Source organism: Ovis canadensis, chromosome 2, assembly GCF_042477335.2.
Source record: "Ovis canadensis isolate MfBH-ARS-UI-01 breed Bighorn chromosome 2, ARS-UI_OviCan_v2, whole genome shotgun sequence".
NCBI lineage: Eukaryota > Metazoa > Chordata > Mammalia > Artiodactyla > Bovidae > Ovis > Ovis canadensis.
This window is the reverse complement of record NC_091246.1, coordinates 234549195-234564178: the sequence shown is the minus strand read 5'-3', so window position 1 is coordinate 234564178 and position 14984 is coordinate 234549195. Positions and strand designations below refer to the sequence as shown.

General features: G+C 42.4%; 1 protein-coding gene across 7 annotated transcripts in view; it reads right to left on the bottom strand.

Annotated features, from left to right (window-relative positions):
• The window catches only part of RHBDD1 (rhomboid domain containing 1), a 133976-nt gene that overhangs the window by 100320 nt on the left and 18672 nt on the right, over nt 1-14984 (bottom strand). For all 7 annotated transcript variants that reach the window (XM_069578454.1, XM_069578455.1, XM_069578460.1 and 4 more), the window contains 2 exons: nt 5276-5773; nt 3214-3346 (listed from right to left, as the gene is read on the bottom strand). In XM_069578454.1, the coding sequence (XP_069434555.1) occupies nt 3214-3346; nt 5276-5708 (566 nt within the window). In that variant the 5' untranslated portion in view covers nt 5709-5773. The remainder of the gene's footprint in view (nt 1-3213; nt 3347-5275; nt 5774-14984) is intronic.

Genomic DNA, 14984 nt, shown 5'->3' with positions numbered 1-14984 from the left:
TTTAATTCCTTAAAAAGCATACAATCTTTTTCATATGCTATGTAATGAAATAGGAAATAGGCAAAAAGCACTTCAACTCTATATCCAACTAAGGTGCTTATATCCCAGTGAAGCACCAGTGTGGTTGGTTGAGCTGTGAGATGAACTGGCTACTGTTTTTATGAACTCTCCCTCATCAGACTTACTCAAAAGAAAAACTGACTGCCCATGGTTAAATAAATGGAAAATGGCACGCATTTTCTTAAAAATAAACAATGCGAGCCTTCAAAAAAACCCCCACAAAAACCCAGTGGTATCTATTGTCAATAAAATTTGAGCTTTAAGGTGAAAATTAGAATTTTGGAATCTCCTCCTGCCTGTGCCACCTTAGAAGCAGGGTCACTTCTTCAGACACAACCACCGAGCGGGGTCCCAGGACACACAGGGAAAGGAAACAACCAAGTGAGGCACAGCTGTCACTGACACACGCCACACACGGGAACAGTGACAGGGACACTGTGCAGGGGCCTGCGGGGCTCCTGGGTACAAGGCCTCTGTGTCCCGTTTCTTTGACTATAGGAAACAGCCTTCAGTCAGCCTCCAGGACCTTCCCTGAGTCCCAGTGGGCGGATTCAAGCAGCTGTTAATCAGGGAAGGGAGAGGATGCAAAGCCAGGGAGAAACAGTCAAGAGCAGCCTTGAGGCAAGGTCCTGTTTCTCCATCAGTGGATACACACAACCTCTCTGAGCTGCTCTGCAGATACTGACCCCTGCTCAAAGTGGGAGAGGTTAATGGTTAAGGATAGTGCGCTGCCCACAAGCCTGTAGACCCCAGACTGGTTGGACCTGAAAGTTGATGATGCTGACTCCTACTTTCCTCACCACCAATTCATCAGAAGAAATGGCCAGGACTGATCATTCCCCCTTTGAACATGTACTATAAAACTTCTATCTTCCCCAAGTGAGGACACAAGGTTTTGAGGACATTGAACCTGCTGTGTGTCCCCCTTTGACTGGCAAAGCAACAAAACTATCCTTTTCTACTTCACCCAAAACTGTCTCTGAAATTTGATTCAGCATTGGTGTACAGAGAAGCTGAGCTTTCGGCATCAAGAGCAAAAGGCCCAGCAAAGAAGAGTGGTTACTTCACCCTGATGTGCAGGTCCATACCCCTCACAGGGCTGGCTGTTTGGAGTGGCTTCCCTCCATAAAACTCCCTAACTGGGGGAAATTACTAATTCTGCGGATTACATAAAACACAGAGGGCCATAAATGTTTGCTTGGCAGACTTCTTTTTTTCCCTCCCAAAGGGCAGCTCATTAAGTCCATCAATAAAGCAGGCTTTGTTCTAAAGATTTACAATGTTTTCCCAATGAAAATTCTAATTGACAACCACCAGGAGAATAACAATGTGGAACACCAGAGCTCTGGTTTCTCCCATTCTTCCAAGATCCATCTCAGAGAAGCACTCCCTTCTTAGGTTTCCTGGACCAGCGCTCAGCTCTGTCTCTATTGGACACACACATAAGGAGATGCTTGGATATCATCAGTTTATCATTCAAAGTAGTCAAACCTTCAAAAACCAAAAGATTTAGTCTTTCAAACTTGAAAGGAAATTCCATTTGATTCCCAGGCTTAGAATATCAGGTCCCTCCATGCAGAATAAGCATATTACATAAAAATGCAACCATGCCTTTTCTATGTAAAAGGAACGGGGGTGGGGGGGGCTGGTATTGCTAAAAAATAAAAATGCATGATGAGAGTCTTAAGCAATAGTTGCATGAGAATATTAAAGGCACAGCTATTCAGTGGATTCATTATAGAATAAAAGTTCAAGTACCAGAGGGAGTGATTTTCATATGAATGTTGGGTGTTGCCCTCACACACAAGAGTCTCTGGTCTATACAGAGAACCGAGTCACATCAAGCGAGTCAGGGAGCTGTGAGTGACAAGGTATAGAGAGGGCTGTTCAGATATGGGACACACATTACTGGACCCTTTTTCAAAGAAAACTTTGAAGATTTTGTTAGGCTTTCTTGGTGGAACTGTCACAAGATAACAATACAGTTGCAAATGAGTGGCGTTCAGTGGCCACACCACTGCCTGTTACAGACCAGCTGGCGAAGGCTGCCCTGACGGGATGGGAAATTAGCATTAAAGAAGGACTCAAGGTTACTGGCCTGACACGCAGCCCAAGGAGAACACTCTCCAATAAAGTACACGACACCCAACGTAGTCACAAAACCAAAAGCAAAACAAAAGAGCTCCTTACTGAAAAGAAAAGCAGCCAAAAAATATCCATACTCCTTTCTGAACCTTCCTGAATCTCTCCCTTCTCCAAACAGCTTCCAGGTCCCCAGAGTTTAACAATAAATGTGCTAACCATGGGCTTCCAGTTGCATTACACAGATTAAGAGAAGTGCAGCTGGTGGAAGAGGTAGGGAAATAAAAAACAATTCACTCCTTTTTTTGAAGAGAAAGTAGAAAAAAGAATCAAAGTGGAAAAGCAACCCCCAACTCCATCCCCACTCCCCTGAGAACATTCAGACCAGGAATCAGAAGGCTGGAATCCTAACTAGCCTGGTATCTACCACCAGCTGTTCAATGAGTCTCCAAGCCTTCTGAATTTCCTTGTCCTCATCTTTAGAGGAAAAGTTATAGATGTCAGGGATTCCCAAACTGTGTTCCCTGGAGCTCCAGGGTTCCAGAGGAGCTTCTGACACAGCCACAGTGACATGGAGGTCAATCAAAGGGAATGGGGTCCTGTGCTTCAATTCACCCCAAACAGTGCAGAGTTGATCCAGTTCATATGTCAAGACTGTGGGTAAAATCTTCTGCTTATCATCAAATCACCAAGACAATTCACAACTAAAGTGGCTTAAAAGCATTAGTCCTCTAAAATATCTGCTGATTTTTTATCTTTAAAATTATATGGTTTCTAGCTGCCTCTCTGAATTATCATTATTAGAATTAACTAACTGACAGGCTGGTTAATATTAACCCCCTAAGCTGTGTACCAGGTTCTACTTAAAAGGTGAGAAAATGGAAACTCACATAAGACAAGTACATCAAAATCACACAGCTCAGATAAAACCATTAACTGTATTCTGTCCTAAGAGTTAAAGAACAAACTTCACTCACTATAAAAGAGAGCCGGTTACCTCATTATTACTACAATTCTTTCTCCATGGAATATCAGGTCGTTCATTTGCATTCTCTAAGAGTAAACACTCACCCTGGTGAGATGAAATGAATAGCCAAGAGTTCCACCCAACAAGCAAATCTGTTGGATACAGGAAAGCCCAAAACGTTGACAAAGCCTCCAGGGCAACAGTGGTTGTTCAGAACTTTCAAAGCAAACAAAACTCCTAAAAGAGAATAAAGAGCATTCAAATATCAGCAATCCAAATGCAGAGATGACCAACACTGGCAAAAAAAAAAAAAAAAAACTAACAGAAGTGAAAATGATTATCTGACTAGATCCAACTCTTGGCTTTGAAACATACTCTATTCCTTATAACGAGTCAACCCAACATTTTACAGAAAGATAATCCTCAAGGTAACCATTCCTTCGATGTTTCTTCTTCTTTTTTTTTTTTTTCCTTTTCTTTGATCTTTTGGCTGCACTAAAAAGCATGTAGGACTTTAGTAATCCAACCAGGGATCACATCCTCAACCCCTACAATGGCATCCCGGAGCCTTAAGCACTGGACCACCAGGGAAATCTCCTTCAGTGTTTCTTAACAGAAGTTCATAATGACTTTGAGTATGCTGCTGCTACTGCTAAGTCGCTTCAGTCGTGTCCGACTCTGTGCGATCCCATAGATGGCAGCCTACCAGGCTCCCCCGTCCCTGGGATTCTCCAGGCAAGAACACTGGAGTGGGTTACCATTTCTTTCTCCAATGCATGAAGGTGAAAAGTGAAAGTGAAGTCACTCAGTCGTGTCCGACTTCGCAACCCCATGGACTGCAGCCTACCAGGCTCCTCTGCCCATGGGATTTTCCAGGCAAGAGTACTGGAGTGGGGTGCCATTGCCTTCTCCTTTGAGTATGCTACTAAATATATAACACATAAAATGGGAATAACACACTAGTAATGGTACTAAATGCGACTGAATTTAAACTTCAAAATCATTAATTGTATGCTGCTATGTGATTTTTAACTCAATTTGAAAAAACACCATTAATGTGTTTTTTTCTAACTCCTATGGAAAGATATATTGAAGGCAGGGCATTATTTCCTTTCTTCTCACACAATTAGATGCATGAAGATGTATCTTAGAGGAGAGGGGAAAGGACAGCAGGGAAAGGAGAGGGAAGGGTTTGTTTTCCTTCTGTTTCAGGACAATTTCCCTCCTACCCTTCACATTCTAATTTTTAGAAGATCTATTTTAAGTCCGATGGCAATTCAGTCCTACAAGAAAAATTTAAGAAAAGAACTAGTGAGGGGCAACAGTGAGAGACAACATAACACGTGGTTAAGTCATGGAAACTAGGTTCAGACCCCAGCTCCATCACTTACGAGGTGTATAACCATGACTGATTTCTCTGTGCCTTAGCTTCCTAACTTAGAAAATCAACACAAGGCCACCTCCCTATGGACCTGTTACATTAATTAAATAGCATAAATTGTGCATAGAGCTCAATTTACCACTCCCCAAGTGGCGCAGCGGTAAAGGATCCAGCTGCCAAAGCAGGAGATGCAAGAGACTCAGGTTCAATCCCAGCGTCGGAAAGATCCCTTGGGAGATAGAAATGGCAACCTGCTCCAGTATTCTTGCCTGGGAAATCCCACAGACAGAGGAGGCTGGTGGGCTACAGTCCATGGGGTCTCAAAGAGTCAGACATGACTAAGCGCACACACATGTACAGAGAATATCATGGTAAGGAGGTGCCATCATAGGGTGTGGTACCTTTATTTTAATGGAGTTATTGAGAGGCTGCTGATCTTTTTAGAGAACTCCCTATCACAAATACACCAGTGCATCTCTCTCTCTGGCCCCATCACAATGAGCCAGGGCCTATTTCCAAAATTCTGTTTCCTGCAAAACCACCTGTGGGCAGACCATAGTCTAAACTGTCCAAGAATGAATAATGCAGCGTAATGGGAAATAGCAAAATCGATGACTCTCCTGTGCTCCAATCAGCCTCTTCTCCAAACTCCAAGCCCCCGCAGTCCTTAGCCACTCAGATGTCAGTTCCCTCACCAGCTGGGACCCCCGCTTCATAAAACAAGAACAGCTGCACCTCCCTTACTGTCTTCAGGCAGGCTACCTTTAGAAATGTGTCTGCCTTACCTGAGAAACCGATAGCACAATTCCTTTTGAAGTCAGGCTCATTTAGAAATTCTGCCAGAGCAAATTCCAAGAACAGGTACACAACCCCAGTGAGGAGGGAGAACGTGACGATGATGTAGGCAAACCATCTACTCCCCAGTCTTCTCTCCAGATGAATTCCTTTCCACAGCATGGATGCCATATTGAAATACAAGTGCCAGTCATCTGCGTGGTGAATAGGGGAAAGCAGCAGGCGTTGCCAGTCCTTCTGCTGGTAACACTTTTCCACGCTGAGGCAGGAGCTAAGCAGCGGCTTCAGGGGATTCAAGAAGAACCAGATGTTGAGAGCCAACGTTGCCAGGGTGACAGGTGGAACATTGTTGATCCCGACCTGGAAGATTTGAGAAAGGAGCAGAAGCAGCCCGATGTTAACTCCTCTTGATCTCCGATGCATGGTGAGATATCAAGCTGGAGATAGGAAGACGTGGTCAGGTCTGGGGCATACACAGGCAGCTGACTCTAAAACACAATAAAGAAAATGCACATGAAAATCCACCAAGTAAGAATTAGGGCATCGACAAGACATGCTCACCCGAAGATGAGCTTATGCTACGTACATCTCATCTCCCATTTAATGGAAACATTTATATTCCATGTCGTCCAGAGCAACTCCCAGGACACTGACTGCCATCTCTCCTCACTGTACATCCTAAAGGAGAAATGTTATCCCAAATCCCAGTGGGCCAGTGAATGGCTGGGTATGCTTTTTCTGACAAACATGCCATAAAAATGTGACTTGCCTCCCGTATAAAAATACAACCTAACAAAAAGACCAAGATACTACACAAATATTTAATGATAGTACACAGCTACTTAGTGATTTCTTCTCAGAATGCTAATTTTAAAGAAATTTCGATGTTGATACTTTAGAGTCTGCCCCAAAGTTGTTCGACACTGGCAAGTCTTAAAATGCAAACATATATCATCTTCTAGTCTGTTTTGCCAGATGTAAACTGCTAGAATGCTTTATTTTCACAAAAATTTCCTCTTTTAAATGTTCCACTATGTGCCAAATCCTGGACTGAAACATGGTCACTGTCTTTAAGGAACTCATTTTCTACTAAGAAGTAAACCAACAGCAGCCACACAGTGTTTTAAATGCAGGGACAGAGGAAGCCGCGACCCGAGGCCACGACTCAGCCTGACGTGGTTATGGTCTTCAAGGGTAAACTGGATTCACCAGTGAGGAAAGAGTACCCTGTTCACTGGTCTACTTCTCCATGCCCTGCGCTGACCTTGTGACCTACTTTGGTTGACAGAATGAAGAGCAAAGGACACTAGTTCTGAATCTAGGCTTCAAGGTGATTTGCAGACTTCTGCTCTCTTTTGGAACCCTCCTGTGTAAACATGCACACAAGTCCGGGCTAGCCTGCTGGAGGACGGAAGACACGTGCTCTAGTCACCCGATGGCCGCAGCCACTGACCAGCTCAGAAACAGACCTGTTGAACTGACCAAAAATGAATAAGTAAATCCAACTGGGGGCTTCCCTGGTAGCTCAGCTGGTAAAGAATCCACCTGCAATGCAGGAGACCCCAGTTTGATTCCTGGGTTGGGAAAATCTCCTGGAGAAGGGCTATCCACACCAGTATTTGTGGGCTTCCCTGGTGGCTCAGATGATAAAGAATCCACCTGCAACTTGGAGACCTGGGTTCAGTCTCTGGGTTGGGACGATCTCCTGGAGGAGGGCATGGCAACCCACTCCAGTCTTCTTGCCTGGAGAATCCCCATGGACAGAGGAGCCTTGCAGGCTATAGACCATAGGGTTGCAAAGAGTCGGACACGACTGAGCTACTAAAACACAAATCCAACTGAGCCCAGACTAATTTGCTGATTCACAAAATAGTGAGCTAAACAAATGATAGCTTTTATCCATAATGAGATATTTCAAGTTTTTTATTTGTTTATTTTTGGCTGTGCTTGGTCTTTGCTGTGCAGGCTTTTCTCTAGTTGTGGTGAGCAGGGTCTACTCTCTACCTTCAGTGCCCACTACTCAGTGTGGTGGCTTCCCTTATTGCGGAGCACAGGCTCTAGTGTGTGCCGGCTTCAGGAGACGCAGCTCCCAGGCTCCAGAGAGCAGGCTCAGTAATCGCAGTGCTCGGGCCTAGCTGCTCTGTGGCAGGTGGGATCCTCCTGGACCACGGATCAAATCCATGTCTCCTGGATTGACAGGTGGATTCTATACCACAGAACCACCAGGGAAGTCCACTAGGTATTTTAAATTAATTTCACTAAGTTTTGTGTGGTTTGTTACACAGCAATGACTAAACAATACCAAAGGACTTTGCTTTGGAAAAAGTCTGGGTTATGCTTTTGGGAGGAAGCTAGTAAAGAAAAGGGGCACAGATTAAAGGTACAAGAGATAAACAAAAGGAATCAAGTCCTGAGAGGAACATCCTTGTCCACCACAACAAATAAAAAGACAAATGTCAGGTATAGATACGGGTAAACAGGCAGATTAGGGGAAAGGATGCTGAAAAAGTTCTCATCTAGTGGTTTTCTGATTTGCCTGATTTCCCTTTTTCTGAGCTTTCTTGTCTTCCAATCAAATACATACCTCACTCTGATATGCTAAAGATTTCATTCAGACAGCACACTGGCTTTGGATTTAAAAAATGGCTAGATTCTCCTACTTACTAGACCTGGGACATTGGGAAAACTACTTAAACTTCAATTAGCTCACTTTAAATTAGTAATAATACCTCCTTCCCAGGATCACTGTAACACGTCTAGAACAAAGTAGGTGCTGAATAAATGGTAGCTACTTTTTCACTGGGGCTTCCCAGGTAGCTCAAGGGTAAAGAATCCAGTTGCCAACGTAGGAGACGTGGGTTTGATCCCTAGGTCAGGAAGATCCCCTGGAGAGGGAAATGGCAATCCACTGAAGTATTGTTTCCTAGAGAATTCCATAGACAGAGGAGGCTGGTGGGCTACAGTCCATGGGGTTGCTAAAGAGTTGGACACGACTGAGCAATTAAATAACAACAACTTTTCATTACAATAAAGTAATCTCACTTAAGAGAAAAAGCTTTCACAAATGACAGCATTCTAATAAGACTCAAATGTACTTCCCAACCCACCCCCCCATATGGATTCTTATTAACATCACACCCAAAATAAAAAATTATACATATATGTGCGTGTCATATGTGTATCCCTATTATTAACACTCAAATTTCTTTACTGCCAGGGCTTATCATTATAGCTTTGTAGCAATCTCATAAACTAGAGAATTTAATAAAATTTCAACTGAAAAGCTCCCAGATAATTTTGGAGAAATAGTCTATATTTTTCCCATTGACCTTCATGTTGATTTTCAAATCTCCAACTATTGTGACAAGTTTGCAATTTCCCTCAATAGTTATATATATATCGAACATCATTACTTGTAATGGGAGTAATGGAAAAATATGGCCATGGTCATTAAGTAACAGGCTTAAAAGAAATCACAAAATAAACCCTTCAGTATTAGTACAGTGTCCTATGATACCAGGCATATGCTCAGCAGAAAACCAAAAGTAATTATGTCTTTGCTTAAGAAAAGCAAAGACATAAAAGAAAAGCAAATTCCTCTCAACTGGAATTACTAGAGATGAAGAGTACAAACAAAAAGATAGCGGCATTCCCCCAAGCCTCTCTTATGCTGTGCACCCAGGCTCACGTTCTACTTGCTTGACTTCTCCTCAGACCCAAAGGCCCCTTCTTGTTCTCCTCGCTTCTCACCTGTCTCCCCACTGATGGCTGCTCCTGCTCCCCTGGGCTGCTGGGCTCTCCTGTAGGTCTCCTGACTCCTTCCAATCCCCCTTTCTTTGCTTTTCAGTTTCCCTCCATCCTTACACTCTATTTTACATATACTCATGGAATTCCACTCTCATGGTTTCTATAATTCTTTTTATCAGGATGGTTCCCAACTTTATATTTTACAGCCTTTATTTCTCAGATTTCAGAGACATAACCTTCTAGGAAGAATAAAATCTGTCCGATATCTTGCTCTCACAGAATGACTATTCAGCCATACCTTCAATCACTAATTTATTTAATAACAAGTGCTGATTCCATGCCAGCCCCTGTGCCAGGCACCAGAGGCACAGCAAAGACCAAAACCCTAGCAATCTCAGTCCCTAAATGGCCCATTTCTATTTGTTGAGGAAAATAAAAATACTGGCTGCAAAAAAATCACAGGATGAATAGAACGACATGCTATGCTTAACAGTGCAAAGGCAGATAAAACCATAACCAATGTGAGAAGTGCATAATATGTGTCAGGCTCTGCTTTGACAAAGGCCAACAGAACATAAAGTTTTGAGTTTTAAGTAGCCAAGATCAATCCAAGTCTTTTAAGCAGCCAAGATCAAGCCAAGTATTGTTTCATATCAGATCTGTGGCCCAGTTTCCTTTCTTGTAAGTTACACCAAGTCAGACATCCAAGGTGAGGGGTATAGCCTGTTTGTAACAAGGTAACAGAAAATCCAACTAGTTCATGTGGAGATCAAATATGTAATTTGACCTTGTGGGTCAGGCAGGCACAGTTCTAAGAACACCAAAGACAACAGATCACAAGTGGCGTTTACTATAAGATGAATATTGTCCTGTATATCAATATACAGAAATTTCTAGAGAGCTAAGCTAAGCTTATTTAAATTATATGCAGAGTACATCATGAGAAATGCTGGGCTGGACGAAGCACAAGCTGGAATCAAGATTGCAGGGAGAAATATCAATAACCTCAGATAAGCAGATGACACCATTCTTATGGCAGAAAGTGAAGAACCAAAGAGCCTCTGATGAAAGTTAAAGAGGAGAGTGAAAAAGTTGGCTTTTTCGCAGAAAACTAATATGATGGCATCCAGTCCCATCACTTCATGGCAAATAGGTGGGGAAACAATGGAAACAGTGAGAGACTTTATTTTCTTGGCCTTTAAAATCACTGCAGATGGTGACTGCAGCCAAGAAATTAAAAGACAATTGCTCCTTGGAAGAAAAGCTAGGACCAATCTAGACAGCATATTAAAAAGCAGAGACATCACTTTGTCTACAAAGGTCCAACTAGTCAAAGCTGTGGTTTTTCCAGTAGTCATGTACGGATGTGAGAGTTGGACTATAAAGAAAGCTGAGCCCCCAAGAATTGATGCTTTTGAACTGTGGTGTTAGAGAAGACTCTTGAGAGTCCCTTGGACTGCAAGGAGATCCAACCAGTCCATCCTAAAGGAAATCAGTCCTGAATATTCACTGGAAGGATTGATGCTGAAGCTGAAACTCCAATACTCTGGCCACCTGATGTGAAGAATGGGCTCATTGGAAAAGACCCTGATGCTGGGAAAGACTGAAGGCAGGAGGAGAAGGGGACAACAGAGGATGAGATGGTTGGAAAGCATCACCCACTTGATGGACATGAGTTTGAGTAAACTCTGGGAGTTGGTGATGGACAGGGAGGCCTGGCGTGCTACAGTACATGAGGTCGCGAAGCATCGGACACAACTGAGCGACTGAACTGAAGCTGTGGGAGACAGCACAGAAGCAAGATTGATGAGCTGGAAACTGGAGCAATGTGTTTGGTTTTGAAAGGGACTTGTTTATTCTAATCTGTACCCAGACCATAACCAGTTATACCAGCTCAAGGAAGAGCAGGTTGGGCCCTTGTTCCAACCCTGCCCTTGCATTATAAACACTTCCTTCCCCTCACACTCAGCATGTCCCAACCTGAATACTGGAAGGTCCCTTCCAAGTCTGGCCCTCCTCCCACGTTCCAGATCTCAGGACACAGAATCCCGACCTACCTAGCTATTCATGTTGGAGATGCTGATAACATCCTCAACACATACTTTCTCCTCTTCATCCCCAAATCCCAACCACCACACTTTAATTCTTCCAAACTACTTTTTATCAATCTCCCTCTTTCTACCCCTAGATCCACTACATTAACCTAAACCACCATCATAGCTTGCCTGGATTACAACAAATTCTGCTTCTCCTTCTTATATCCACCAACCACTTTCCACCACTGCTCAGAGTAATCTTTATAAAACTGAAGTTGGAATACCCTGCAGTAAGCCATCGAAGGCTTATTGTTAAAGGCTGGATGAAGTCCAAACTCTTGACTACAATTACATGCTCATGATAACCAGTGCCCTGCCGGCCCCTCTGGGCTCATCTCACACTGCTGCTGCTGCTGCTGCGTCACTTTAGTCGTGTCCAACTCTGTGCAACTCCATAGACGGAAGCCCACCAGGCCCTCCTGTCCCTGGGATTCTCCAGGCAAGAGCACTGGAGTGGGTTGCCATTTCCTTCTCCAGTGCATCTCACGCTAGTCTCTGCCTTATCCGCTATGATCCAGCCACTCAGGTGCTTCCACCCAAGGAACTTCACGGTCACAGCATAAATGCTGAGGGCAGGGTTATCTGTTTTAGCCACCACTGAATACCCAGAGCCTAGCAGAGTGACTCATATACTCATATAAGTTGTAAGTGTTTGTCCAATGAATCAAAATATTTAGCATGTTAAATATATCTCTATCTTATACAATAAATGAGACTGACTGACAAGGTCTGAATACCTATGATACATTCATCCCTAAGTATTTTTCTTATAATTGCAGCAGCCTTCCTCACAGCACTATACATATTATTCCACTTAATACTTTCAGTTCCTGAATAGTGCTTGTAACGTTTACCTCAACTTTACAGGAATAAACTTCGGCTCCATTTAAAATGTATTAGTAAGTTGCTTTGCCAGAACTATTTGATAAAATAATGGCATTTTAATTATGTAGTAATACACACCAGACAGCGCTACATCAAGGTTGTGACAGAGAGAAATGGAAGACCTCTTAAAATATTGATAGGAAAATTAGCCGCATTTACTTTCAATGAGAAATTAAAAATTAAACAGGTATGTAATAAGAAAAACTGAGTGGTTAGAACAAACAAAAGAAACTGAATTTATAATCTGGGAACCCAACATGTCTCACAGGGGAAAGAAAGGAGTTTTATGAAAAGGGAAAAGAAACTAAGTACAGTGATTCTCAATTCTACTACAAAAGCAAGAAATATTTCATCATCACCATTTACCGTGGTTACACTGTATCTCAATTTTCAGTTTAAATGTTCAAGAATTCAGGCTATTAAACTGCAAACATATATACCAGTTATAAATTATATTCCCGATTTGGCATCTGATAGTAACCAAATTAATATCACAAGAAAGAAACTACAGTCCTAATAGGAGTAACCGAACACTATTCTGAAAACAGCCTTCTATGTCATTAGAAGTGCAACAGATCTTAAAATTATTCACTGAGAGCTTTTAAAACTGTGTGAGATTTTTCTTTAAGAATCAATAAAAGGATTATCAATACATATTTGAGGTAGAATAATGATATGTCATTATTACTATTTTCACGCCTTTGGAAAATTTCATTTAGGTTCCATACATATTTAAGCATATCCTCTAAAAAAAAATTATAGAGAAGCATGTATGTTTGTCCAAGTCACTTCGCAAGTATTTATCAGAGGCCCGCTATCACTCAGGTTGAATATTTTGCTAATGCCTGACTTTCCAGATGCTTAAGCATTGATTTTTAAAAATTGAGCTATAATTCACACACCATAAATTTTACTCTTATGCTACACATCTCAGTGGGTTGTGTATATTCACAAGGTTTTACAATCACCGCCACCATCTAATTCCAGAATATTTTTGTTCCATTCAAATGAAACTCTCTCCACTTACCTCCTCAACCCTCCACCTACCCAGTACCTGGCAACCACTAATCTACTTTTCACCTCAATGAATCTGCCTATTCTGAACATTTCATACAAACAGAATCATACAGCATGTGGCCTTTCGTGCCTGGCTTCTTTCACTTAGCACACTATTTTCAAGGTGCATCTACACTGTATCAAGTATCAGTACTTAAGAGTTCCTTTTCACGATCCAGCAATATTTTATTATATAGATAAACCACACTGTTTTATCCATTTATGATGGACATTTGGGTTACTCCCACTTTTTTGGCTATAAAGAATGCTGCTGCTATGAACATTCACGTACAATTTCTTTGTAGAAACATATCTTTCCAGTTCTCTTGGACATATATCTAGGAAGAGAATTGCTGGGTTAACTCTGGGGCTTCCCAGGTGGTGCTGCTGCTGCTGCTGCTAAGTCGCCCCAGTCGTGTCCGACTCTGTGCGACACCATAGACGGCAGCCCACCAGGCTCCCCCGTCCCTGGGACTCTCCAGGCAAGAACACTGGAGTGGGTTTCCATTTCCTTCCCCAATGCGTGAAAGTGAAGTTGCTTGCTCAGTCATGTCCGACTCTTAGCGACCCTATGGACGGCAGCCTACCAGGCTCCTCCATCCATGGGAGTTTCCAGGCAAGAGTACTGGAGTGCGGTGCCATTGCCTTCTCCCCAGGTGGCGCTAGTGGTAAAGAATCTGCCTGCTGTTGCAGCAGACTTAAGAGATGTGGGTTCGATCCCTGGGTTGGGAAGATTCCCTGGAGGAGGGTATGGCAACCCATTCCAGGATTCTTGTCTGTCTTAAGAATCCCATGGACAGAGGATTCTGGTCGTCTAACAGTCCACAGGATCTCACAGAGTCAGACACGACTGAAGTGACCTAGCACAGTAACTCTATGCTTAACTTTTTGAGGAACTACTAGACTGTTTTCCAAATTTTTGTGCCATTTTTCATTCCCCTTCAGTGTAAGGAGCTCCAATTTCTCCATACTCATTCATACTCAACAGCACTTGTTTTTATCCATCCTTTTTATTACAGCCATCCTAAGTGGGTGTGAAGCAGTATCGACTTGCTTTTCTCTAGTGATTAATGATGTTGAGCACATGCTTAAATTTTTATTGCTTAAAATACAGATATGCATGTTCACTGGTACACATAACCATACAGATGAACATGTCCCTATCCTCAGCCTCCCTCCCACACCCCCTTCAAGGAACAGTTTAACAAATGCTTCAGAAAAAAAAAAAAAAAAGAAATATGATGAAAAAAAGATGGAACCACAAAGTCATTCTGGTTAAACTGCCAGAATTTTAGCACTACCATCCATCTCTTCCCCTGTGATGATATGTGCTAAAAGTGAATGAGAATGTACTTCAGTAGCAGGGGCCAGGCTGGGGCCAAGGCATTCAACTCTACACACTGTAAAATCTTGTTTTGAAAGATGCAGAGGGTCAGTGTGATTTATCGATTCAAATAAAGCAAAAAAACTATGGAAATAGCAGATTGGATATGCTAAACATAAAAACGTCCTCCACTTTTGAAATTACAAGAGCTGAACAACAAATCAGAGCATCATAAATACCACACTGACTTGGATATTCGCCCAAGTGAATTCACAAAACAATTAGATGCATCTTTTCTCTCTCTCACTGCCAGCATAGTCCATTTTCTCTAAGAATGAAATGAAATGGATCATTTCTTCTCATTGCCACCATTGCCACCAACTCTCAGCAACCTTTTCATTCATGGCTTTTCTAAGCCAAACATAAGAGACTGTCTTTACCACCTGTTAATATAGGGCCAATAGATGAGAATGCTTTGTTCCAAGACAATAATAATACAATCTGTTGTTCTTCCTGTAATACATCTTAGCATACTTTTATTTTTCCTAAAGGTATTAGCTCCAAGAAAGTCCAATTACAAAGTGCAGATTT